Raw genomic sequence first — 24,102 nt, 5'->3', positions numbered from 1 at the left:
AGAAATGGACGTAGCTATTGTATTAGCCGAAGCTGATAAAAAACTCTCCTGGCCACCACCTCAACCTAAGAAATCAGGGAGAGCTTGGGGTCCAGGAGTACTCCCAAACTACGTACCTGATCTTTCAGGGGAAGTGATCTTTCAGGGGAACAGGCAGATCTAAACCATCTCTCTGGTCCTCGTCCTTCACAGTCAGTACCTCCATCTTATTTGGATTCAACCTCAGTTTGTTATCCCTCATCCAGCCCATTACTGCCTCCAGACAGGCATTTAGGGAAGATATGCCATTTCCTGATGTGGTTGGCCTGGAGAAGTAGATCTGGGTGTCATCAGCATATTGATGACACCCAGCACCAAACCTCCTGACGATCCCTCTGAAAAGCATTGGAGACAGCATGGAGCCTTGTGGAACTCCACACTTAAGTTCTCGCTCAGCAGAACAACTGTCTCCAAGCGACACCATCTGGAATCTGTCAGAGACGTAGGAGTAGAACCAATGTAAAACAGTGCCACCCAATCTCACCTACTTCAGGCGGTCCAGAAGGATACCATGAAAGCCACAGAGAGATCCAAAGGATCAGCATAGTCACACTCCCTCTGTCGATAGCCAGTTGGAGATCATCCATCAAGATGACCAAGGCAGTTGACCTAATAGAATAATAGAATTGCTGTTATTTTTAATGACTTAATTAAGAGTTGTAGAAGGAGAGCCTGATACTATCCAAGGAGAATTGGGAGCTAATTTATATTCAAAGCAGTTCAGGAGCTAACTGGAATGCTTTTAGCATACCATGTTAGCCAATCAGTTTGCTCCTTATAATTTTTTTAAAAAAATGTGATTAAAAAATAGCTTTCCACTTTTCCCTCATTATTATTTTTAAACTTTCAGTTTAAGTTAAAATATTGCAGTGGGTTATGCCCATTTTTCTTTTAATTTATCATTAAGTGTTCTGTATTTACTATAAGTAAAAATTAAAATATAGTTATAAAATTAAACATAGGAAAAACCTATACGTAAAATATCCATTCATATTACTAAATGAATACAAGGATGGAAATTGCACCTCCTTAGCTGTTGGTTACTAAATTTAGTATTTTACAATGCGTTTGAAACTGACTCAGGCTGCAATTTGGTTATTTGAGAGTAAGTCCCATTGGTGGAAGGTGTCATTTTATGTATGCACATTTACTTTGGAGTAATTCAGTTGAATTCAGTGAACATATTTCAAAACAAAGATTGGGTTGTCAGCTTAGGTTTATGACCCCGCCCTCCACTTTCTGGGCTTCTCATTCAAGTGTAGGATATAGATTCCCCAGACTGGCCAGGTGATTCATGGGTGATTTGCAAGTGCTAGTGCCTCAGGCTCCTGGACCAAATTGCTGCTCCGCATCTGAATGGAGGCTTGGAAAATGCTAAAGGTCACAGATTGTGGAATGGAAGTGGCAGGTGAATGTCTGGGACTGCAGGAAAAATGCAATTTACCTGCTTTTGTTGGGTGGATGTCATGAGGGAGATGGGAAAAAATGGTGGGGGAGGGTAAAGAAAAGAAGGACGCCTCTATGCTTGCCAGTCCCCCCCTTCACTGGCCTTGCTTTTGTACCTGACACACTAAATTTTAGAAGGTGAAGTTTTTCCTATGACATTGTCTCCATGCTTAATTTTGGCATGTATGGTTGCTTTTTAATTTTTTTTAACTAAATGACAGTCATTGCTTTCCCCTTCCTTCCTTCTTGACTTTATAGTGCTAAAATTTAGATTTGTAACTTTGGGGTCAGAACTCACTTTGTGTTTGCTTATAATAAATCCTATGCTTGAGAAAACATGTACATTGTAAGTTTTAATTATAACATGGCTGAATGAAGTATCTACAAACATAAACAATTCTCATAGACTTTTTGAACCATTTTAATAAAACAAGAGACAAGAGAAGTTTGCAGGACCAGAGCTCAAGTCTTTATTGCTGACCACAGAGGGCAGCAGTGAACTGGCTTAGTGGGAACTGTAACATCTCTAAATATTAGCTTAAAGGTAAAGTTTTCCATCAAGTCTGTGTGGACTCCTGGCAACCACAGAGCCCCATGGTTGTCTTTGGTAGAATACAGGAGGGGTTTACCATTGCCATCTCCTGCGCAGTTAGTATGAGATGATGCCTTTCAGCATCTTCCTATAGTGCTGCTGCCCGATATAGATGTTTCCCATAGTCTGGAAACCATACCAGCAGGGATTCGAACCGGTAACCTCTGGCTTGCTAGTCAAGTCATTTCCCCATTGCACTAATCGGTGGTTAATATTAGCTTAGTATAGTGATTTTCAAACTTCCTTCTGTGAGCAAAGGACTTCCACTTTGAATTTTCCTTGCATACTCAGAGGCTTCTGGAAAATGTTCTAGGCACATACTCAATTCGCACAGGGCACTGCTCAGTTGTTACCTCTGTTGTCTCATATGAATTGACAGTATGACCTATAATACACTCCTTATGGCTACAGATTCTAGGGCAGAGGTTCCCAATGACCCCCAGCCAAAACAGGATAATTGGAATTGTAATCCAATAATATTTGGGGAGCCACATTTGGGAATCCCTGCTTTAGGAGAAGCACAGTGAACAAACTACCTTTTGGGGGAAAGGTATACTTCATTGCTGCTCTTTTCATTACAGAACCCCAAGGTTCCTCACAATGCAGTTTGCAGACCACCGGAATAGCAGGTTTGCGAGTGATGTCCTTTCATCTTGCTACTGATTCTAAGGTTGCCAACCAGGCCAGATTGGCCTGGAGTCTCCATGCATGGGCATCAATCTTCAGGTGACCACTGAGGGCAATCTCAGAGATATTAATGTCTTGATACTATGAAAAATAGTGGAAAAAATGGGGTGGGGAATCTCAGGTTATTCGTAATTGGTACAAATGTAGGAAGTCAGTGCCTGCATTCCACCTAAATAACAAACACCCAAATTTGACACCAAAACAGTGCACCAGGTGCTGGACATAGGAACATAGGAACACAGGAAGCTGCCATATACTGAGTCAAATCATAGGTCCATCTAGCTCAGTATTGTCTTCACAGACTGGCAGCAGCTTCTCCATGGTTGCAGGCAGGAACCTCTCTCAGCCCTATCTTGGAGATGCCAGGGAGGGAACTTGGAACCTCAGATGCTCTTCCCAGAATGGCCCCATCCCCTAAGGGGAAACTCTTACAGTGTTCACACTTCTAGTCTCCCACTCATATGCAACTAGGGTAGACCCTGCTTAGCTAAGGGAACAAGTCATTGCAAGGATTTATGCAACTGTAACAGCCCCCAAAAGGACAACCCAGTTGGATGGTGTAGCTGGGTCTGAGAAGACGTCGATTCCAGCGTCACTTCAGCCATGAACTCATTGGACAGTCTTACGCAAAGCACTGTGTACTTTCTGTGGTTTTCTATCTCCAGAGGGGAATAACAATTGGGGAAAAAATTGGAAGAACCTTGCTGGATTTAATTAAAGATTTATTTAATCTCCAATGGTGGCTACCCAGATGGCTAGCAGGCCAAAGCAATGCTGGTCTTTCCCTGTTTCCAGCATCTGATATTCAGAGAGGTACTGAGGTCATTCACACAATCAAAATTGTGTTCTACCCTATGGAACTGCCCCAGTTTTTGATTGTGCGGAAGCATGGTAGGAGGGAAACAAGGGTAACATTTCCTCCTACCTTGCTTCCACACAACCAAAAATTGAGAGCACACACAGCTCCCAAACCTGGGTAGAACACAGTTTTTGATTGTATGAATGACCTCACCGTCTCTGAACATGGAGGTTCTATTTCACTATCATGACTTATAACCTATTGACCATCCTCAAGGCATTTGTTTTATACATAGTAAGTACCTACTACCTTTTAAAAATAGAATGGAAGTTAATTTTAAAGTTGGAAGTTGTACCATGTAGGTATAATGTTTGTGGATGCAATCTTTACAACAATCTGCTTTTAATTTGAGTCATTTATTTCAATACTGGATTGCATTTCCCTTCAAAAAACAATCAGTCAAAAAACCAAGCACCAAAAATCCACATATAGTTTGCAGGGAGCTGAACCATTAAAAAGTTGTGTTCAGTTCTGGTTTGAGTTCATCAGTACTTTTTAACTTCCAGTCCAGTTTTGGTTCAGACATTAACTTTAAACAAGTTGTTCTAGTAAGAACTAAACAGCCTATTAGACCCCTGCTAACTGGGCAAAGAGGCACCTTTTACCGTGGTGATTCTCTTTATTTAGCAGGGGAGAGTAACTGGCCCTATCCACCCCCAGCACAGTACTTCCAGTGACTGTTGCTGGTATGTGTCTTATGTTTCTTTTTAGAATGTGAGCCCTTTGGGGACAGGGAGCCATCTTATTTGTTTGTTATCTCCCTGAGCCATTTTTGGAAGGGCGGTATAGAAATTGAAATAATAATAATAATAATAATAATAATAATAATAATAATAATATTTTCCTTTCACTGTCTCTACAGCTGGACTAAATTTGGTGCAAATCGAGGTCCACAAGTTAGATCTCTTGCGCCTCAAATGTTCATGTGTCTGCCATCTTGGATTGAGGTGGATGTCATCATCACAAACTGCACCATTGAGATGTCCCTGTGTGTCACTCACTACAGCTGTTCCAAATTTGGTTCAAATTGGTTAGACAGTCCTCATGTTAGTGCACTTGAGTCTCAAAAGTTTATGCATCTGCCATCTTGGATTGGGGTGGGTGAATCATTACAAACTACACCATTGGGGCATCCCTATGTGTCCATTCAGCTGTAGAAAATTTGGTTCAAATCGGTTATGTCCAGAAGTTTTACTGTCCAAAAGTTAGTGCACTTGCACTCCAAAAGTTTACATGTCCACCATCTTGAATTGGGGTGGAAGATATCATCACAATCTTTTCTGTTGAAGTGTCTCTTAGTGTCCCTACAGCTGTAGCAAATTTGGTTCAAATTGTTTCACAGGTTAGCTCACTTGTGCCTCAAAGTTTATGCTTCCGCCATCTTAAATCAGGGTGGATGACATCATCACAAACTACACCACTGAGGTATCCCTGTGTGTCACTCACTACAGCTGTACGTAATATGGTTCAAATGAGTTAGACAGTCCACAAGTTAGCCCACCTGCACCTCAAATGTTCACGCATCCTCCATCTTGGATTAGGGTAGATGTCATCATCACAAACTATGCCACTGAGGTGTCCCTATGTGTCCCTACAGCTGCAGCAAATTTGGTGCAAATCAGTTAAGCGGTTCACGTTAGCCCATTTGCACCTCAAAAGTTTATGCGTCAGCCATCTTGAATTGGTGTGGATTACATCATCACAAACTACGCTGTTGAGGTGTCCCTTTGAGGTGTCACTCACTGCCACTTTACATAATTTTTAAATGGGTTAGGCAGTCCACAAATTAGCCCACTTGCGCATCAGGCGTTCATGTGGCCACCATTTTGAACTGGAATGGATGACACCATCAAACACCATGCTTGTTTCATATTGGTCCAGACATTGCAAAGTTTATGGGGGGGATACACGGACACACACACACACACACACGATGCCAGGTGATCTCATAAGCCTATTGGAAAGTAGGTTTTTTAAAAGGTTCAGTAACCAGTTTAGGCATGAACCAGTTTACTTATACACACATCCATTATATGTCTGAATAGCAAACTCAGGTGGTGGTTGAGTGCCTACCAGATGGGAAACAAAAGGGAGAGGAAGTCCTGCCCCATCACGTCAATCAGCAGCACACCCTACCACTCATACTTATAGCGGGGCTTGTCTGAAGATGGAAAAACCGAAAGCATGATGGTGGGCACTTCTGAGACTGGTTTTGCAATCAGCCCGCCATCCTGCTTTTGGCTTTCCCCTCTTCAGACAAGACCCTCTGTAAGCAGGCGTGGGGAGCCCATTGCTGACTGGCGTGGCAGGGGCTGGACTTTCTCTCCCTTTGTCCAACTGTACACGGCTCTAGCGGGGCAGTTTTATAACATGATGAGGATCCTATCTCTATGAAATTCACTAGAAGACAAGGGAAGGGGGAGGGAAAGCAATCTCCAGCATATGGAAGAGGGTAGAAATTATTTGCCTAAAGGTAAGAATGTCCTTGTAAGCCATCTAATGGCGCAGTGGGGAAGTAACTTGCCTAGGGAGCAAGAGGTTGCTGGTTCGAATCCCCGCTGGTATGTTTCCCAGACTATGGGAAACACCTATATCAGGCAGCAGTGATATAGGAAGATGCTGGGCCGGGTGCAGAACATCTGTGCCTCCGGCCAGCCGACTCACTCACCCACCCACCCACCACCACCTTTTTCTTCCCCCACTAACCCCTGCGGTTTTCTGGCCAGCTGTCCAGTCTGCTTCTTTTCTCCCCCGCCTGCTTCTTCAACCCCTGCCACTTTCTGGCTGGCAGGCCAGCCGGCCGGCCTGCTTCTTCTCCCCTTCCCACCTGGCCGACCGCCCCCCACACACACACACTTTCTGGCCAGCTGGCCCACTTCTTCTCTCTCTGCCCACTTCTTCTCTTCCCTGCCCGGCCGCCTGGCCCCCTTTCTGGCCCCCTTTCCAGCCACCTGCTTCTACCTACCACCACCCACTTTCTGGCCACCCAGCCACCGTTTTCCCACCGGTCGCTGCCAAAGCTGCCATTTTCTTCCCTCCCACCCATCCCATGGCTAGCCTATTTGACAGCTCTCCAAACTCTCGTGAGAGCTGTCATGCATGGGATTAGCCATGGGTATGCCTTAGAGAATTAAATATATAGCTAGTTCCACACAGAACTTCATATAGTGCTGTAGTATCTGGAATACCAATCCCCATGGCCAATGTTAAGTTTTATTTGGAAATGTCCTGTCCAGCATTGGCTTCTTACTTTAGTAAGAAGCTTCCTCCATGTAGTATCTGTAATTGCTTCCTGATAGTATCACTGAATTGGCCCTTAAGTAAATTGGTTCTTGTTCCCTGCAGGGGGCAGGGTGATGGGCTTTCATTACTGGTTTCCAGACCAATTGTTCATTAAAAAAATTAATCACTAATATTGTAAAATGACACTAAAAAAGTGATTAAATAAAGCATTAAAAGTTAAATAGGAATTGAAATTCAGGAGCAATTCACTCATGCCATGTCACCACTGAACAGGGAACATTTAGAGGGGATTAAATGTTCTAATTAAAGCATGTGACAGCTTTAATTAGAAGCTGCCACAAGGAGGCACCTTCTAATTAAAGGGACAGTAGCCCTGAAAGCCTCAGTAGTGCTCTGTCTGTCCACTCTGGAAAAAGGCTAGTCCTGTAATAGTATTGCTTTTTTAAAGACCACCACTGATTAGGTGTGAAAAGGGCAGGAGAACAACAGATAAAGCAATTAGATGCAATGCATTGGCAAAAACATTGTCTGGATTCCCGATAAACAGCCAGTTGCGGTTCCAGTATAGTAGGGAGGAACCTGTTAACATCATCATGCCTCTGGATGTTGTCCTGCTTTTTGGTTGCTATAATTGCAGAGAAGTTAAGATTATTATTTTTATGTAATTCTTTCAGTTCCCCCCTTATCCCTTAACTCCAGAGTGTACTTGTTAATTCTTACAACTGGAGGTTGTGGGATGGAAATTGGCAAATGTGCGTGTGTAAATGGACATGAGTGGGCAATTGCTCCAGATGTTCGTGGAACTGGTCCCCCACAGATCCTTGGGTTTGCCTGCTGTTTCCTTCACTCCATTTTGAAAACTGTTGATTACATTAATCTGCCTCCTGGTTCTTTTAAAATGAAAAATAAAACATAGATGTGGCACATAAAAGCATATTCAGTACATGATTGATACTTATAACTGTCTGAGTCTTTACGTCTCCAGAATTAGCAAAAGGTGACCAGGTTTTGTGTGTTTTTTAAAGTCCACAATATTGCCTTCAAACGTAGCAGGTTAATTTAGCAAGTATAGTGAGGTTGTACTACCTCCTGTTTTTTTTAAAAAAATTCCTACCTATACAAAGACCTGCTTTCATCCTAAAAATGCTAAGTTGCCTTAGGCACCACCTTTGTATAAAGCTTTTTGAAAATCAAAATATATAAGGTCTATTGGATAACACCTGGATGCTTTATATCCTTCACCCTGATGCCAATCTTGATACAGAAATGCTTTCTGGTCACTGACCCACAGTGCTCCGCTTCCATGTTTGTTTTGCTCAGCAAGTATAAAGTCCAGTTTAGATCTGCTGCAGAACGTTTCCAGGCACACGTACACACAATACATGCATCTTATTTAAGCTTTAGTAAATGCTAGACAGAGAGCAAACTTGCCTGGCGCTGGTACCCACTATGGTGAGGGTTGACTGGAACATTCATTGAGCCTATCTGGTTCCCACAAGGCATACACAGCACACGCTGAGCTTACTCTTTCACTAGACTGCAGATGATGCAGTCTGCGCCACTCAGTAAATTATATCCATAGTGCATTCACCTGGATCCCACCATTCCTACTTCATCCCGTTCTTCTGGGTGAGCACCAAACCCATATCCTGAAATATGGGCAGCTCTTGGGCAGATAAACCACTAGAGTCTGGCGCTCAGTTGAAATAATATGTTCATGCAAAATACTGTCTCCAGAGCATTAGAACCACAACTCATGTCCTTTTAGACTCACAGGACTTGGAAGGATTTCTGTTCTCCAGGTGTTATCTATGTAATGTATGCCTGGCAATACAGTAGTAACAGACAACCCTTGACTACTAAGACTTGTGTTCTCCTCTCCCATGTGATGTGGCCTGTCCAGATGAAGTCACAGATATTCCATAAGCCTCTGAAAATCAATAGATGTGCTCCTTTCCCCATAGATATTTCTCCAGGTCAGATTTTAGAAAATTCCTCTAAAGAAATTAGAGGAAACTAGCCGACCCCTCACAGAACATCTGTGCGCTCTTTGGGGCCGGCTGTTCCCCCTCCCCTCCCTCCTTACACCAGTCTCTCTTGCCCGCCCTCCCCCCTCCATCCCCACACTCTCTTGCCCTCCCCCCTTCCGTTCCTCCCTTCCACCCCAGCCTCCAATAGGCGTTTCCCTCCTGCCCCGGCCTCCAACAGGCGTTTCCCTCCCGTCTCGGCCTCCAACGGGTGCCAGGGCTGTGCCCCACCATCCATTTCCCTCCCTCCCCAGGCTGCAACAGGCATGGGGGGCTTCGCCCCCACCACTCGTTTCCGACTCACCCCCGCCGGCACTGCCCAGCCAAGCAGCGGGGGTGGGGCTTGGTAAACATCCACACGCATCCCCTTGCATCCCTATGCAGTTCTCTACTCAGATGGCTGTAAGAGAATTAAGTATATAGATTCTACAAAGGTCTACAGACAGTATCAGCCATTAGCTGATTAACAGTCCTATTAACTATCTCTCAGTTTTGCCTGAAACAGTTTCAGTAATGTCACAGGCTTGGTGTTGGTAGGAAGAGACTTGGGGACTCATATGCTTACACAGCATTAGAAGAGGAAGAAAGTAAATATGGAGGCCATTGACCCAGTGAGATTAATTCCACGTACTTCATAGCTAATCTTTTATTTGGAACAGGAGGGCTCTCTGGGAGGGTATTTAGGTGTCTGCACTAGGACTTCTGTGCTGGCTGCTTGGAGCTCTGGTGTGGATCTAACTGCCTATCGCAACTCAGGCTATGGGGGCAGCCATGCTCCTCTGGGCCTTGGCTGTGCTATCAGCCACATCTTCAGTCATTTCGGAATCGTAAGATGCTTATTTTTCATTTCTCTTTGCTCAGGCAGTTTCATGGAGGGATACAGGTGCAGAAGGGTTTATTCCTAAGTAGGTATGGGCTAGCAGGCTTAAGATCAGTGGCTTAGCAAGCTCTGAAGGGACCTGTGTACAAGAATGGAACATGGGTCCCATTGGATAATTTCCCCATAGGGATTAATGGGGAAATCAAAGAGATTCATTGCTGCCATAAAGATTAATAACTGGGCCTAAAGCTCTGAAATTTGAGATGGTATTAATTGCTTAAAAGTGTCATAACGGATTTGTTTCATAGCAGAAAGTTACAAAAAGTTCTGGAACTAAATACTCCACTCTGTCCATCATTCAAGCCTGATTTGGAGGAAACTGCCCCTTGTCTTCATATAAAAGGAGTAGTACCCCTATTTTTTGCACCCTAGGCGATCATTCCAGAATGGCCGGTCAAAATTCATGTGGGGTAAAACATGATGGTAGCATTAAATGACTGGATGCTCAAGGAGATCAGTCCACTCATTTATTTTTAATGAATTAAAAATGTTTTTAATTTTTTTTAAAGTTTTAAAAATGGATGGATTGAGCTCCTTGAACATCCACACATTTAATACTATACTCATGTAGTAACATCATGTGGAATTTCAGAGATTTCTGCCCGGCCATTCATGATTTATGGATATTGTTTAGTTTCAAATTGAGCTCTATGGGGAAATTATGATTTATGTAGGAAATTAATTCCTGATCATTGCCTGGAAAGGCCTCCATAACATGAAAAACTCCCATTCTCTCTTCTTTTCTAGTCACTACATGGTGATTGTTCCAGCTGTCATTCATCATCCCAGTGTGGAAAGGTTCTGTGTACTTCTTCGTTCCCTCCCAGAGACTGTCCATTTGGAAGTAAAGCTTGAGATGAAGACTCAGAACCATACCCTGCTGGAGAAGGATGTGGAGAAGCCGGGGACTTTTGAATGCATTAGCTTTCAGGTAAGTTCATCAGCTGCAAGTGACACAATAGGATGTATTCTCCTATTGTTAGAGAGAGAAAAACAATGCTCTGGAATGAGGGCACAGTGGGCTGTGTGACATATGTCAAAGTGCTGGTCTAAACAGTACACTCTCACCATGTACACTCTCACTTGACATCCCTGTGACAAGTCCCCTGCCAAAACAGCCAGCGTGGTGTAGTGGTTGAGTGCTGGACTTGGGACTGGGGAGACCCGAGTTCAAATCCCCATTCAGCCATGATACTTGCTGGGTGACTCTAGGCCAGTAACTTCTTTCTCAGCCGAACCTACTTCACAGGGTTGTTGTGAGGAGAAACCTAAGTATGTAGTACACTGCTCTGGGCTCCTTGGAGGAAAAGCAGGATATAAAATGTAAAATAATAAAAAATATGACAATGGAATTCACCGCATGAGTTGGTACCATTACATAGTGAGTTTCTCTGCCCCTTCCTGTGGCCTACAATTGGTGCAAGGAAAATAGGTTTACCTGTGGAAGTCCTACATCTGTTAGCCGATTTTTGAAAATGATATAGGCAGATGTGCATATATATATATATATATATATATATATATATATATATATATCCCCCCTAAGTGGACTCGTGGCTAATCCCATGTGTGACCACTCTCGCGAGAGCAGCTGCCTGGGAGATAGCGATGGGAATGGGGAGACAATGATAGCAGCGGAGGGCCGGCTGCCTGGGAACAGGAGGCTGCGGCGGGCCGGGCAGGCACTGGGAGAAGGAAGTGGCGGTGGGCCGGCTTCTGGGAGCAGGCAGTGGCGGGCCGGGCCAGCTGCCAGGAATTGGTGGATGGGCAGGCGGGAGGTGGTGGCGGGTGGGGAGAAGAAGCAGGCTGCTCCCACCAGTGGGTGGGCGGCCGGCCAACAGGAGCAGGTGGTGGCGGCCCTGCCGCCGGGAATTGGCGGGTGGGTGGGAGGAGGTGACAGGCTGGCCCGCCAGCCAGAAAGTGCCGGGTGGGGGGGAGAAGAAGTGTGCCTGGTATGTGTGGGGGGGTAGAAGTGGGCGAAGGGAGAAGCGGGCTGGTGGAGGTGTAGATGCTCTGTGCCTGACCCAGCTAGTATATTAATAGTTACTTTGAATAGTTACCGGGACTTCCAAAAAGCTTTTGACAAAGTTCCTCATCAAAGACTCCTGAGGAAACTTAGCAGTCATGGGATAAGGGGACAAGTACATGTATGGATTGCTAACGGGTTGAAAGACAGGAAACAGAGGGTAGGTATAAATGGAGAGTTTTCACAATGGAAGTAAGTAAGAAGTGGGGTCCCCCAGGGATCTGTACTGGGACCGGTGCATATTAATTTATTCATAAATGATCTAGGGTAAGCAGCGAGGTGGCCAAATTTGCAGATGCTACCAAACACTTTCCAAAAGGCTCTCTCCAACCTGAGTGAGTGGGTAACAAAGTGGCAAATGCAGTTCAATGTTGGCAAGTGTAAAGTGATGCACATTGGGACGAAAAACCCCAACTTCAAGTATATGCTGATGGGATCTGAACTGTTGGTGACTGACCAGGAGAGGGATCTTGGGGTCATGGTGGACAGCTCGTTGAAAGTGTCAACTCAATGTGCAGCAGCTGTGAAAAGGGCCAATTCCATGTTAGGGATCATGAGGAAGGGGACTGAAAATAAAATGGCTAATATTATAATGCCCTTATACAAAATGATAGTGTGGCCACACCTGGAGTACTGTGTACTATTCTGGTCACCACATCTCAAAAAGGACATTGTAGAACTGGAAAAGGTGCAGAAGAGGGCAACCAAGATGATCAGGGGCCTAGAGCACCTTTCTTATGAGGCAAGGCTACAACACCTGGGGCTTTTAAGTTTCGAAAAAAGACTGCGGGGAGACATGATAGAGCTCTATAAAATTATGTATGGTGTAGAGAAAGTGGATAAGAGAGAAATTCTTCTCCCTGTCACATAACATGAGAACCAGGGGTTATCCCATGAAATTGATTGCTAGGAAATCTAGGACCAACAAACAGACGTACTTTTTCACACAACGCATAATCTTCTTATGGAATTCTCTGCCGCAAGATGTGGTGACAGCCAACAGCCTTGATGGCTTTAAGAGGGGTTTGGATAACTTCATGGAGGAGAGGTCTATCAATGGCTACTAGTTGGAGGGCTGTGGACCACCTCCAGCCTCAAAGGCAGGGTGCCTCTGAGTACCAGTTGCAGGGGAGTAACAGCAGGAGAGAGGGCATGCCCTCAACTCCTGCCTCTAGGCTTCCAGTAGCATCTGGTGGGCCACTGTGTGAAACAGGATTGTGAACTAGATGGGTTTGGGGCCTGATCCAGCAGGACTGTACTTATGTAACCAATATGAGTGTCTTTGGGAGTCCTGAAATAGTTGTATATAAATTTAAAATTGAAATAGCTGTATATAAAGAAATAACATAAATGCCTCCAAGTTGGGCTTGGAGCATATGTTTTAAGAACCTCTGTACTAATATTGCTTCCTCTCACCATCTCACTTTCCCACCCCTTCCTCTTTAGGTCCCAGCCTTTGTTCTCACAAGAAAGCATCCCTACACAAATGCAGTAAGTATCTATTTTCTCAACCATTCCCTTATTTTAATTCACTCTGAGTTCTAAATGAATTCACATGATGGGGAGAGATGTTCAAAATGAGGAGAACGAGGAAGAAGAAGGGAAAATGGGATAGAGAAGTTGAGGATGAAGGGGAGACACCAAGGCAGGCCTGGGAAAGAGCAAGGTTTGTATGTGGAGATGATGATAAAATGGAGGTGGGCAGTTGTCGTGATCCCCCTTTTCCTTGGGAAGGGGGATCCTTGGAAAGAGGTCCATTTTTTGTGGAATTTACAGATTTTCCCAACACCTACCAAATGTCCCTATGTTTGGTCCTCCTGTCATTGAAACAGCTTTTCTCCATTGCACTGTGAAGGGAGAAGATGTGGCTTATGTACACGTCCTAATCCAAAAGGGCGAAAGTGTGAGCTTTGAGGGTCGGAAGAAGCTGCTGGTCACTGATGCTTTTACCAGGCATATCATAGAGACAGACAAGCCTTTTTACAAAACTGGAGAAACAGGTAGGCAAGGCATGAGCAGCCAGTAGAACCTGGAAGATGCTTTTAGCTGTTGTTCATCATTTGAGTGATCAAGTTAAACAGAAATAAAAATATATTGGTCATTAGGATAAGCTAAGCATGGCAAGAGAGGTGACCTACAGAACTCCTTGTTCCTCTGCAGAATGCAGATGAGCATAAAATAATAAATGCAGGCTAAGTTTACATGAGCAAGGTTTGCTTTACAAGTTTAGTAATTGTTAAAAATACAACAGGAAAAACAAGATTGTATCCTGCTTTAAAAAAATATGATACTTTTAAAAGTAGGCTTTAAAAATAGCATTTTTTGATTGGGAAAGGGAAAACTCTGAGAGTAGGCTGGGGTGGGGTGTGTGTATTGGAAACACAAGGACCTCAAGCCTCCCAAAAATTCAGGTAAAATAGTTAACCATGCCTTTGCCTTTGTTTTTTTCAGTAAGGCTACGTATTGTGAGGCTTGATGAAGAATTTAAGGCCATTGAGCAAACAGTGAGTATTGCTTGCTATTTACAAGTGTAATGTATCTTTCCACCAAAAGCTTTAAGCCTACACTGACTGCATCAACAGTCAGAAGTGTCTCCTTACTTGCTTGAAGTTAGCCCAGGGGTAAATTTCTGTGGTCAAACAACCCCTGTGAGTTGTTCGTGCCACCATTAGTTTTTGAACTGGGTGCAAATGCTCTGGAGGATTTAAATTAAAGATGCAAGCTGGGCAGTTTAACTTCATAAAATTTCCTTGGTTGGCTTTGCAGAATGTTTGAAAAACTGGAGGCTATTTCATTCTACTTGATGCTCTTTTCCTCTCTCTATTTTGTCCTTTGCAGATCCCTGTGGTACAACTCAGAGTAAGTAACTACAACAGATCCCACTTACACTTTCCAGACGGTAATTTATTTCAATTTCAGTGCACATTTTGTCAGAGATATATAATGACCTGTCCAGGTGATATTGAAAGACATCCCATAAGTTTTTAGCACCATCTTCTGGCCATCTGCTGCATTGAAGGTTGAATAAACTACCATTTGGATAGCCTCATTGACTCTTGTGCCTCATCCTGCCATTTGATCACTTAGTATACAGTATTGAAGCCACCTAATGGCGCAGCGGGGAAGTAACTTGCCTAGAGAGCAAGAGGTTGCTGGTTCGAATCCTGGGCAACAGTGATATAGAAAGATACTGAAAGGCACCATCTTATACTATGTGGTAGGAGGCAATGGTAAACCCCTCCTGTATTCTACCAAAGAAAATCACAGAGCTTTATGGTCACCAGGAGTCGAAATCGACTTGATGGCACAAGTTTTCTTTATTTTATACATCATTGACACTACACAGCTGGTGTGAAAGTGATTGCAGTTGCACAGTTCTTAAGAACGGGGACTTCTTTGTTAGAAATCAAAAGCACTATGCAGAACTACAGTTCTAAGGGTCCCTTGTTAGGAGACATTACCCTAAAACAGGTTTGAAAGTAGTTTTAATTTGTGCTGTGGTCATGCCCTCAATGAGCACTGGGCACAAAGTAATATCAGTCATTATTAGAGTTGCCATATAGAACCTGGCAGTTTGTTTAATGGTCAGGCTATGGGAAGGAATGTGGCCTGATGTGCAGGTTTTGGCAAAGGAGGGCTCAGGTTTGTTTTCAGCATTATCTATTGTGCTGTGATGTGGTACCAAGCATGGTTGGGTTAGTCTGTATTTCATACTAGCAATCGCTATTCCCATATTTGTGACTGTACTAGTGAACTGGGATCTGTTTGGATGGGGGGCGGAAATAATTCAGAGCATGGATTGTTGAAGTAAGAGGGAGTGAGGGGGATGCTTGGAAGGTGGGATGTTAGGAAAAAGGAATTAGGATTTGCCACCTGGGGGAGTTAGTTGGGTTGGGAACTGGAGATATGAGGGTGGAGAATAAATAGGATTTTTAGGTTAGGAAATGGGGATTTCCCCTAAATTTTAGAATTGTGTGTTTTCAGTCAAGTCGGTGTCGACTCTTGGCAGCCACAGAGTCCTGTGGTCGTCTTTGGTAGAATACAGGAGGGGTTTACCGTTGCCTCCTCTATGAGTATGAGATGATGCCTCTCAACATCTTCCTATATCACTGCTGCCCAATATAGGTGTTCCCCAAAGTCTGGGAGACATACCAGTGGGGATTCGAACTGGCAACCTCTGGTTTGATAATCAAGTCATTTCACTGTTGCACCATAAGGTGGCTCAAAGGTGTGCCTTCCAGTTGGTGTCGACTCCTGGAGACTACAGAGCCATGTGGTTTTCTTTGGCAATACCTATAGAAAAAATGATCGGTACTGATCAGTTATAGTTTTCCTTAAAGTACTTTAAATTTAGTTGAAAACTGTAATCCTGGAAAGACTGAAAATGCACCTCATTGGCTGATGCGATTATGTGACAGTAGTAGAGAGGGAGTTCCTCACACACCCCCATCTGTATCCAACGTCCTTCAGAGCTGCAGTTGCCTCATACACCAAAGGCCTGCAGTATCTGAGAGAGAGAGTTCCTCCATTCCTCTGCCCCAGCAGCATTCCGCCCAAATCAGAGCTGCAACTTTCTCATTAGTTGTTAGCGTAGCAAGTAATCCTTCACCCCCATCATGTAGTTTGCTTATCTCAGTAATTTTGAGGCCTGTTAGTTGGCAGCAAATCTAGAAGAAAAAAGCAGAGCAAGCTAGCCAGCAGAATAAGCTGTGGTATCACTTTCCTGGGCTTCTCTGGGGCAGAGATACCACAGCTTACTCTGCTTTTTTCTTCTAGATTTGCTGCCAACTAACAGGCCTCAAAATTACTGAGATAAGCAAACTACAAGTGGTGAGGGGGAAAAGGAGGGATTACTTGCTAACAACAAATGAGAAAGTTGCAGCTCTGATTTGAGTGGAATGCTGCTGGGCCAGGGGAATGGAGGAACTCTCTCTCTCAGATACGGCAGGCCTTTGGTATATGAGGCAACTGCAGCTCTGATGTGTGTGTGCGATGGACTCTTTTTCCCTCTCTACCACCATCACATAATCGCATCAGCCAATGAGGTGCATTTTCCATTTCCACTGTTGATGGGCTAACTTTAAAGTATATTTTCTTGAAAACCATAAGAGTTGCAACAAAGATTCTAGTTTCTACACCTACTGATTATGTGACTGAATGCAGTTATGGGACTGATTCAGCAATCTGAGAGTTAGGAAAATACAGTTGTCTCTTACCTATCACAGGTTCCCAGTTGAGTATCTGGGGCTGGGAAATTGTGACCGTCCTTGCAAACTGCGACCTGAGTGTTCACGGTTTGGAGAGGGTTTTTTTTTGTTTGTTTTAAAAGTGGGTTTGGCAGGTTTTGGGGGTCATTTCTGGGTGTCAGGGGGTCATTTTCAGGGCTCCGGGGGGTGATTTTTGTGGGTTGGGGCGATATTCAGGGGTTCGGGGATCTGGTTTTTTTACTTTTGCTGCGGCCGCTGTACAGTGACAGAGCAGCAGGGACAGCAGTGAGAGCTCCACCCGCCTCCCAAACGCTCAGGCATTGGAGGCGGTAGGTGGTCGGGAACTGGAGGTGCTAAAAGAGCTCCTTACACAGGCCCACCTTCTTCCCAGATGCTACAGATTGGGCTGATTTCACGCACGCACCTGATCTGCAGCATTTGGGAGGAAGGTGGGTCTGTGTAAGGAGCTCTTTCGCCACCGTCTCGGTGGAAACAGCAGTGAAAGAGTTCCTTACACGGGCCCAACTTCCTCCCAAATGCTACAGATCAGGCGTGTGCATGAAATCGGGCTGATCTGTAGCATTTGGGAGCAAGGCGTGCCCGTGTGAGGAGCTCTTTTGCCAGCTCCTGACCTCCTGCCACCTCCAGCGCTGCCTCCAGCATCTGACCTCCAGTATCTGGCCCATTGGGGAGGCAGGCAGAGCTCTCATTGTTGTCATTCAGCGGCAGTGGTAAAAGTAAGAAAAACAGATTTAACTTTCCCTCTGCCCATCAGGGGGCGATTTTCAGGAGTGGGGGGGATTTTTTCAGTTGCAATTCCCCTAACCCTTGTTTCCCATTCATTGCAATGTCGCCCCAACTGCAAGGTTGTCCCAGAAAGGAACCCTCACAGCTGGCGAGGGACAACTGTACCCAATTTATTTACTCATTTGAAAGCTGTACCTGTGTGAAAAATCAGACTAAGAAAGATTCATGAAACTAATAACATCAAATACATAAACAAATGCCTGAAGAGTGAGTGCTTGATTGCCATTCCTTTAAGAACAAAATTTTAAATTATTAATTTTGACTTGTCCTCTCTGAGATCCACACCTTTAAGCTTTGAACACCTACCTCCAAATAAAGTGACTTGCACAGTGAGACTGCAACACCTCCAGTTATAACTGTGATCCATCTTATTTATTTATTTGTTATTTCTCTATGTGAACCGATTTGGAAACTTTTGTTGAAAAGCGGTATATAAATATTTATTATTATGTCTTCTCTATGGCCATCTCCTGATGATTGTTCCTGGTGTTCCAGACATATGAGACTTGGATGCTGGATGGATTCCTTTGAATGCTATCAATAGACTGCTATGTAATCCAAAACCTATTTTTGGGATGGTATTGAAGTATGAACATCGATGCAATAGGGGAAGGAGTGATTCATACATAGTTTGAGAGCAAAGGAATGGATATTTGTAATCAACTCATCAGCCCACTGAAATATCCTGTCCATCTCTACAAGCAAATCTATATTGCTCCTGTTACATGAGGAGTGTCATACATAAATGTAGTGTCTTGCTGATTAGACATGGTCTAATCAGCTTGTGCAGTGAATTGAAGGATGCCGGAGGACTCTTCCTCCTCTGGCTCCCTGCCTTGTTGCTCGCTGTGGCGTGGCTCATGTGCCACGCAAGTGGCAGAGCCTTCAAACTTATAAGCAGCGTCTTGACAGCTTGTACTGAGTTGCCAAAAGCAACCAGTTTGAGGGTTCTCAGGAGCTCAAAGCAAAACATAAAGTGAGAGTCGTCAGTATTGTTTGTTCCTGGTATTTGGTAATGAGAAATTTAAGGCTATTAACACAAGCAGACCTACCTGGGCTTGCATGTGCCAAATGCTGCAGGGTAGGGCTGTTTGTTTAAAGTGCCGGGATCAAGAGGGAAGAGAGCTGGTCTTGTGGTAGCAAGCATGACTTGTCCCCTTAGCTAAGTAGGGTCCACCCTGGTTGCATATGAAAGGGAGACTAGAAGTGTAAGCACTGTAAGATATTCCCCTCAGGGGATGGAGCCACTCTGGGAAGAGCAGAAGGTTCCAAGTTCCTTCCCTGGCAGCATCTCCAAGATAGGGCTGAGAGAGATTCGTGCCTGAAACCTTGAAGAAGCCGCTGCCAGTCTGTGTAGACAATACTGAGTGAGATGGACCTATGGTCTGACTCAGTATATGGCAGCTTCCTTTGTTCCTATATTCCAAGGCTGATCCTGGCACTGCCCTGCTGGGTAGCTGGATGTTTTATGAGTGCTTCCTTCTACCCAGGTACCCAGTCTTCTATATGCACAGGCTGCAGGCAGCCCAAGCACACACTGAGCTTTGTGGCAGGAGCGCCTGGCTGAGAGGGGGGATCTCTCAATGCACCGTGCTCCTGTTGTGGTGCATTGAGGGATGCCGGAGGACTTTCTTCTCCAGCTCTCTACTCTGCCACCTTAGGGTAGGACGACCGGTGTGATCGCTCCAGGCACCGCACTTGGATGAGTCCCGCAGTGGCAGCGGCGCCCCCATGAGTGGCGAGCACCTGCTCGCTCAGCAGCCTCGCGCCACGTGCGTGCCTGCCTCGGCTCCTGGTGGTGTGGCAAATAGCCACCATGTGTGCTTTAGTGGGAGGAGTGGTGGCACATGGCATACCAGCAGTGGCCATGCAAGCGGTGAGCAGCCTGTCTCTCCGCTTGGTCGGCAGCTGCCTTGGCTCCCAGAAGCACGGCAGTCGCCATGTGTGCTGGCTGGGGAGGGGGAACGGCAGTGGCTGAGCATGCGGTGAGCAGCCTGCCTCTCCACTTGCTCAGCAGCCTCGCACTGTGTGCCCGTCTCAGCTCCCGACAGCAGCTATGTATGCTGGCTGGTGGGGGGGAATGGCAGTGGCCGAGCGCCAGGCCACCAACATTGCAGATTCCAGGCTCTCTGAGCCTTGGCCTTTTAATTCCTTAGCAGCAGCAGCAGCAGCAGCTGTAGAGATCAAGGCATCAAGACTTCCTTGGCTGCTGATTTCAGAGAGCTGGTTGGTGTGACACTGTAAGCAAAATCTCTCTCTTCAAAGAGGTCAAATGCAGCTTGTAATGGAGGTAGCGCTGGGGACCCCATGCCGCCCCACTCCTCTCCCCCACCCCTGCACAGGGGCATAGCAAGGTTGGAGTGGGCCCAGGGACAAGATTTTAACACACACACCCCACTGAAGCTCAGCTCATGAAGTAAAGAAATCTTGTTAATGGTACTAGAGAAAGACATGCTCTTCTGGTAGCTCCAGGTCTTAACACTCACATCGGTTTTAGAGGATCAATACAACTGAAGGAAGCCCGGGCGGGTGTGCGGCTGGGGGAGTCAGTCATGTGACTTGCCTCTGGGGGGCCCCCAAGGCAGTGGGCCCCCAGGCAACTATCTCCCCTTGCCCTATTATAGTTACGCCCCTGCAACATGCTGGCGAGTTGTAAACAAAGGGCTGGTAATTGACAGGAGGCTGTGGGAGGGAGGTACAGTAAGAGAAAGTAGGGAGGGGGTGAACTCTCCAGGGGTTGCTTAAAAGTAGTAGTGGTTCGGTCCGGCACACATGTACAGACCTCCGGACCGGTTCGGCAGTCTGGAGGTCCGGATGGGCGGGGGCCTGTTACTTTAAGGGGGGGTGGTACTTACCCCCCCGCTCTTCCCCCTCCAGTGCTGTTCCGTTTAAAGATCTTCTTGGGGCGGCAGGGAGCTCTGCAACCCCTGCCCCCGTCGTTAGTCCTGAAGGCTTAAAAGCAACGAGCGCTAGCAGCGCGCATGTGCCCTGCACGGGGCACTTGCGTGTATATGATGCTGGCGCGCGTGCGCCACAAACATCATGTGATGTTTGTGGCGCGCGCGCGCCAGCGTCATAAACACACGCATGCGCCGTGCAGGGCACATGCGCGCTGCTAGCGCTCGTTGCTTTTAAGCCTTCAGGACGGGGCTCCCTGCCGCCCCAAGAAGATCTTTAAACGGAACAGCGCCGGAGGGGGAAGAGCGGCGGGGGGGGGAAGTTCCACCCCCCTTAAAGTAACAGGGCCCTCCGTGCCGGACTGGGGGGCCTCCGGACCTTGCACACGCCTACTTAAAAGAGCTGTTTTTTAAAAAAAACAACATGCTGATTGCAATGTTGCATGTTGAAATGTTTCTGTTAATGCATATTTGCATAAATATACTTGTTTTTATATTCTTAAATTCTTGGGAGTTCAGTTGTAGTTTGTGCCCTCAAGACTCTTCCTTCACAGTGGGTTTTAAAAAAACTTGCTAAGGGAGGGAACCAACCATGGCAAGGTCTGTACAAAAAGCTATTTGTGTTTTTTTGTCTCTTTGTGCTCAAACCTCTCCCCTTGTGTCTTGAAGATTGTTTTTAGCATTCTGCTGAAACATCTGAAAAGCCCAAATGGTTTTTGAGGCATGCTGAGGGAGACCAAATATGAGAGAAGAGCTGAATTTCCATTCTGTTCTGCATTACAAATGTTATTCATTTTATTACACACACGGCAAATGTGTGTATATTTGCGTGCGTGTGATGTATATTAGATCAACATGTTAAGGGGACTCTGCACATGCTGATTCGCCCCTAGCCGTGCGTGCCCCCCTAGGGTGCGTGCCCCCCTAGGGACGGTCCTGAGTGGCAGAGCCTTCAAACTTGTTTTGATTCTGTGCAGGAAGGCAGGTAGGAGTCTCCCTCCCTGCCAGCCGCCCCCCCCCCCAGCATTTTTGGTTGTGTGAACGACCTTATTGTCTGATGGTGATGAAGAACAAAAATTCAGTTTTCTAGCTTAATAGCTAATAGCCAAGGGATAGAATACTATCCAGGGATTTGTCCAGCAGTGTTCCCTGTAACAGGGATTCCCAGATGTTGTTGACTACAACTCCCATAATCACCAGCTGTGATGGGAGTTGTAGTCAACATCTGAGAATCCCTGGAATCTCTATTATCCAAACCTTTCCAAACCAGTTTATTCTGTTTCCTGGTTGAGCCTGTCCTTTAATCTTTTGGCAAAATACATTATTAATCTTTCATCCTGTAGACTTACAAAATAAGAAGGGACTCAATGGGTAATTTAGGAATAACTAATAGCCCTATCCACCCCCAGCACAGTACTTCCAGTGACTGTTGTTGGTGTCTATCTTATGTTTCGTTTTAGAATGTGAACCCTTTGGGGACAGGGAGCCATCTTATTTATTTATTATTTCTCTGTGTAAACTGCCCTGAGCTATTTTTGGAAGGGTGGTATAGAAATTGAAATAATAATAATAATAATAATAATAATAATAATAATACCCCCCCCAGTGAGGCACTACCTTGGCGTGGTTATGGGGCTTGTGTGCTCTGAGGAAGGTGAGAGCTATTCCAGAGGTCCAACCATACTCTCACCAGAGGAGCCAGACAAAGAGTGCCTCTCCCATCAACAATATGGTGAGATGTAACTTTAATAAATCTATACCGGATCGGTCGTCGCCCGGGTCAACAAGGACCGCGCCAGGTGCTATAGTCCCTGGACATCTGGTGGCAAGTGGGCAACAGGACTCAGGATCTTCAGTTGAGCAACCAGGGCTGAAGACAGCAAAGTTACTGGAAGAAACGTCGCTTAACCGAAATATATATACGAAAAATGCCAACAACGAAATAATGATCTGCTATTACAAGTCTAGTCCAACTAGAAGAGGTTATTTAAAAAGAATGTACTAAATTTGGAAAGAGAAGCATCCAGATACAGAAATAACAGAACAAAGGCTAGCAAAGCAGAGAAGATACATAATAAGAAATAAAGTATTCAGCCTATATTCTGCGACGATATCTATAACAACTGACAATAAAATCCAGCCATCCCAGGTCCTTGGGAAGGACTCGATGTCTGGATAAAACAAACCAGTCAATAACACCTGTCTGACTGTGTAAACAAGAAATAATAGGGTAATGGTAAACCCCTCCATGGTAAACCAAAGACAACCACAGCCAGGAGTTGACACCGACTCAGTGGCACACTTTACCTTTAAAGCACCCCTAACACATTCCTAGCCAATAAATTTTTTCCATCACATGCACACATACATACTCCTTGTGTATCAGCATTTTTTTCTCACAAGCTTCTAATTAGAATTCATTTTAGTAATTTTAATTGTTTTAATAACTATTTAGAAAAGTTTTAATAACCATTTTATTAAAAAAATCCTATTCTTTTTATTCTGTCTCATGTATTTTAATCTGTTTTGACTTTTAAATATTATTTTAAATTTTGTACACTGCCTAGAGATGTACATATCAGGTGGTATAAAAATATGATAAATAAATACTAGCTTAACCCGCACAGAGCATCTGCACGCTAGTACTTGCTTGCTCCCCTTACCCGCTGCCACAGCCCCCCTCACCTCAGAGATCTCTCCACCCTCACCTGAGCACACACTCCTGCTTTTCCTCCTCCATCCAGTTGCTTCCATCCCCCTCACCCCTCTTGGGCACTCCTCCATCCCTTTATTCCATCCCCCTCACCCTTCTCGGTCGCTGCTGCAGTGTTGCTGGTGCCTACTGGCCAAGCTGCAGCCCCCTATCTCCAGAGACCTCCCCACCCTCACCTGAGCCCCATTTCTGCTCCTCCCCACAGGAGCAGCAGTGGTTGACTGGGCCCTTCCTCGCTGCCACCACCGCCATAGCTGCTCGTTCCCCTCAGGCCACTGCCAGGCTCGGGCCTGTCCCTTGCCTGCCTGCCTGCCTCCCTCCCTCCCTCCCTCCCTCCATCAATGGCCATGGTAGCCCCAAGCACCAGCAGTGGTTGACTGGGTTCTTCCTCACTGCCACCACCGCCATAGTCACTCATTTCCCTCAGGCCACTGACAGGTTCGGGCCTGTCCCTTGCCCTTCCTTCTTTCTCTCTTCCCCTCCTTTCTTTTATTTTTCCTCTCTCCTCCACTTGCTCTTCCCCTGTCTTCCCCCTCCCTTCTCTCTCTCTCTCTCTCTCTCTCTCTCTCTCTCTCTCTCTCTCTCTTCCTGAGTTAACAGATCATGTTCATCTTGTTTCCTCATCTAATTCACACAACAGCCTCCTTCTCCTGAAGGGGCTCTTTCCCTTCTCAGACCC

The 24,102-nt window shown here is 45.4% G+C and overlaps 1 protein-coding gene across 4 annotated transcripts in view; it reads left to right on the top strand.

Annotated features, from left to right (window-relative positions):
• The first annotated feature begins 9,614 nt into the window (after positions 1–9,614).
• Positions 9,615–24,102, top strand: part of LOC128345584 (alpha-2-macroglobulin-like protein 1) — a 94,253-nt gene continuing 79,765 nt past the window's right edge. For 3 of the 4 annotated variants that reach the window (XR_008316526.1, XM_053297765.1, XM_053297767.1), the window contains exons 1-6: positions 9,615–9,720; positions 10,521–10,704; positions 13,246–13,290; positions 13,655–13,799; positions 14,251–14,303; positions 14,638–14,658. Coding sequence is in view for 2 of the 4 variants with exons in the window: in XM_053297765.1 (XP_053153740.1) it covers positions 9,653–9,720; positions 10,521–10,704; positions 13,246–13,290; positions 13,655–13,799; positions 14,251–14,303; positions 14,638–14,658 (516 nt within the window). In the remaining 2 variants the exon portion in view is untranslated. Of the gene's footprint in view, positions 9,721–10,520; positions 10,705–13,245; positions 13,291–13,654; positions 13,800–14,250; positions 14,304–14,637; positions 14,659–24,102 lie in introns of those variants that run through there. The other variant, XM_053297766.1, reaches the window with a different exon arrangement.

Source organism: Hemicordylus capensis, chromosome 2 (genome assembly GCF_027244095.1).
Source record: "Hemicordylus capensis ecotype Gifberg chromosome 2, rHemCap1.1.pri, whole genome shotgun sequence".
Taxonomy (NCBI): Eukaryota; Metazoa; Chordata; class Lepidosauria; order Squamata; family Cordylidae; genus Hemicordylus; species Hemicordylus capensis.
This window is presented reverse-complemented; position numbering and strand designations above follow the sequence as displayed.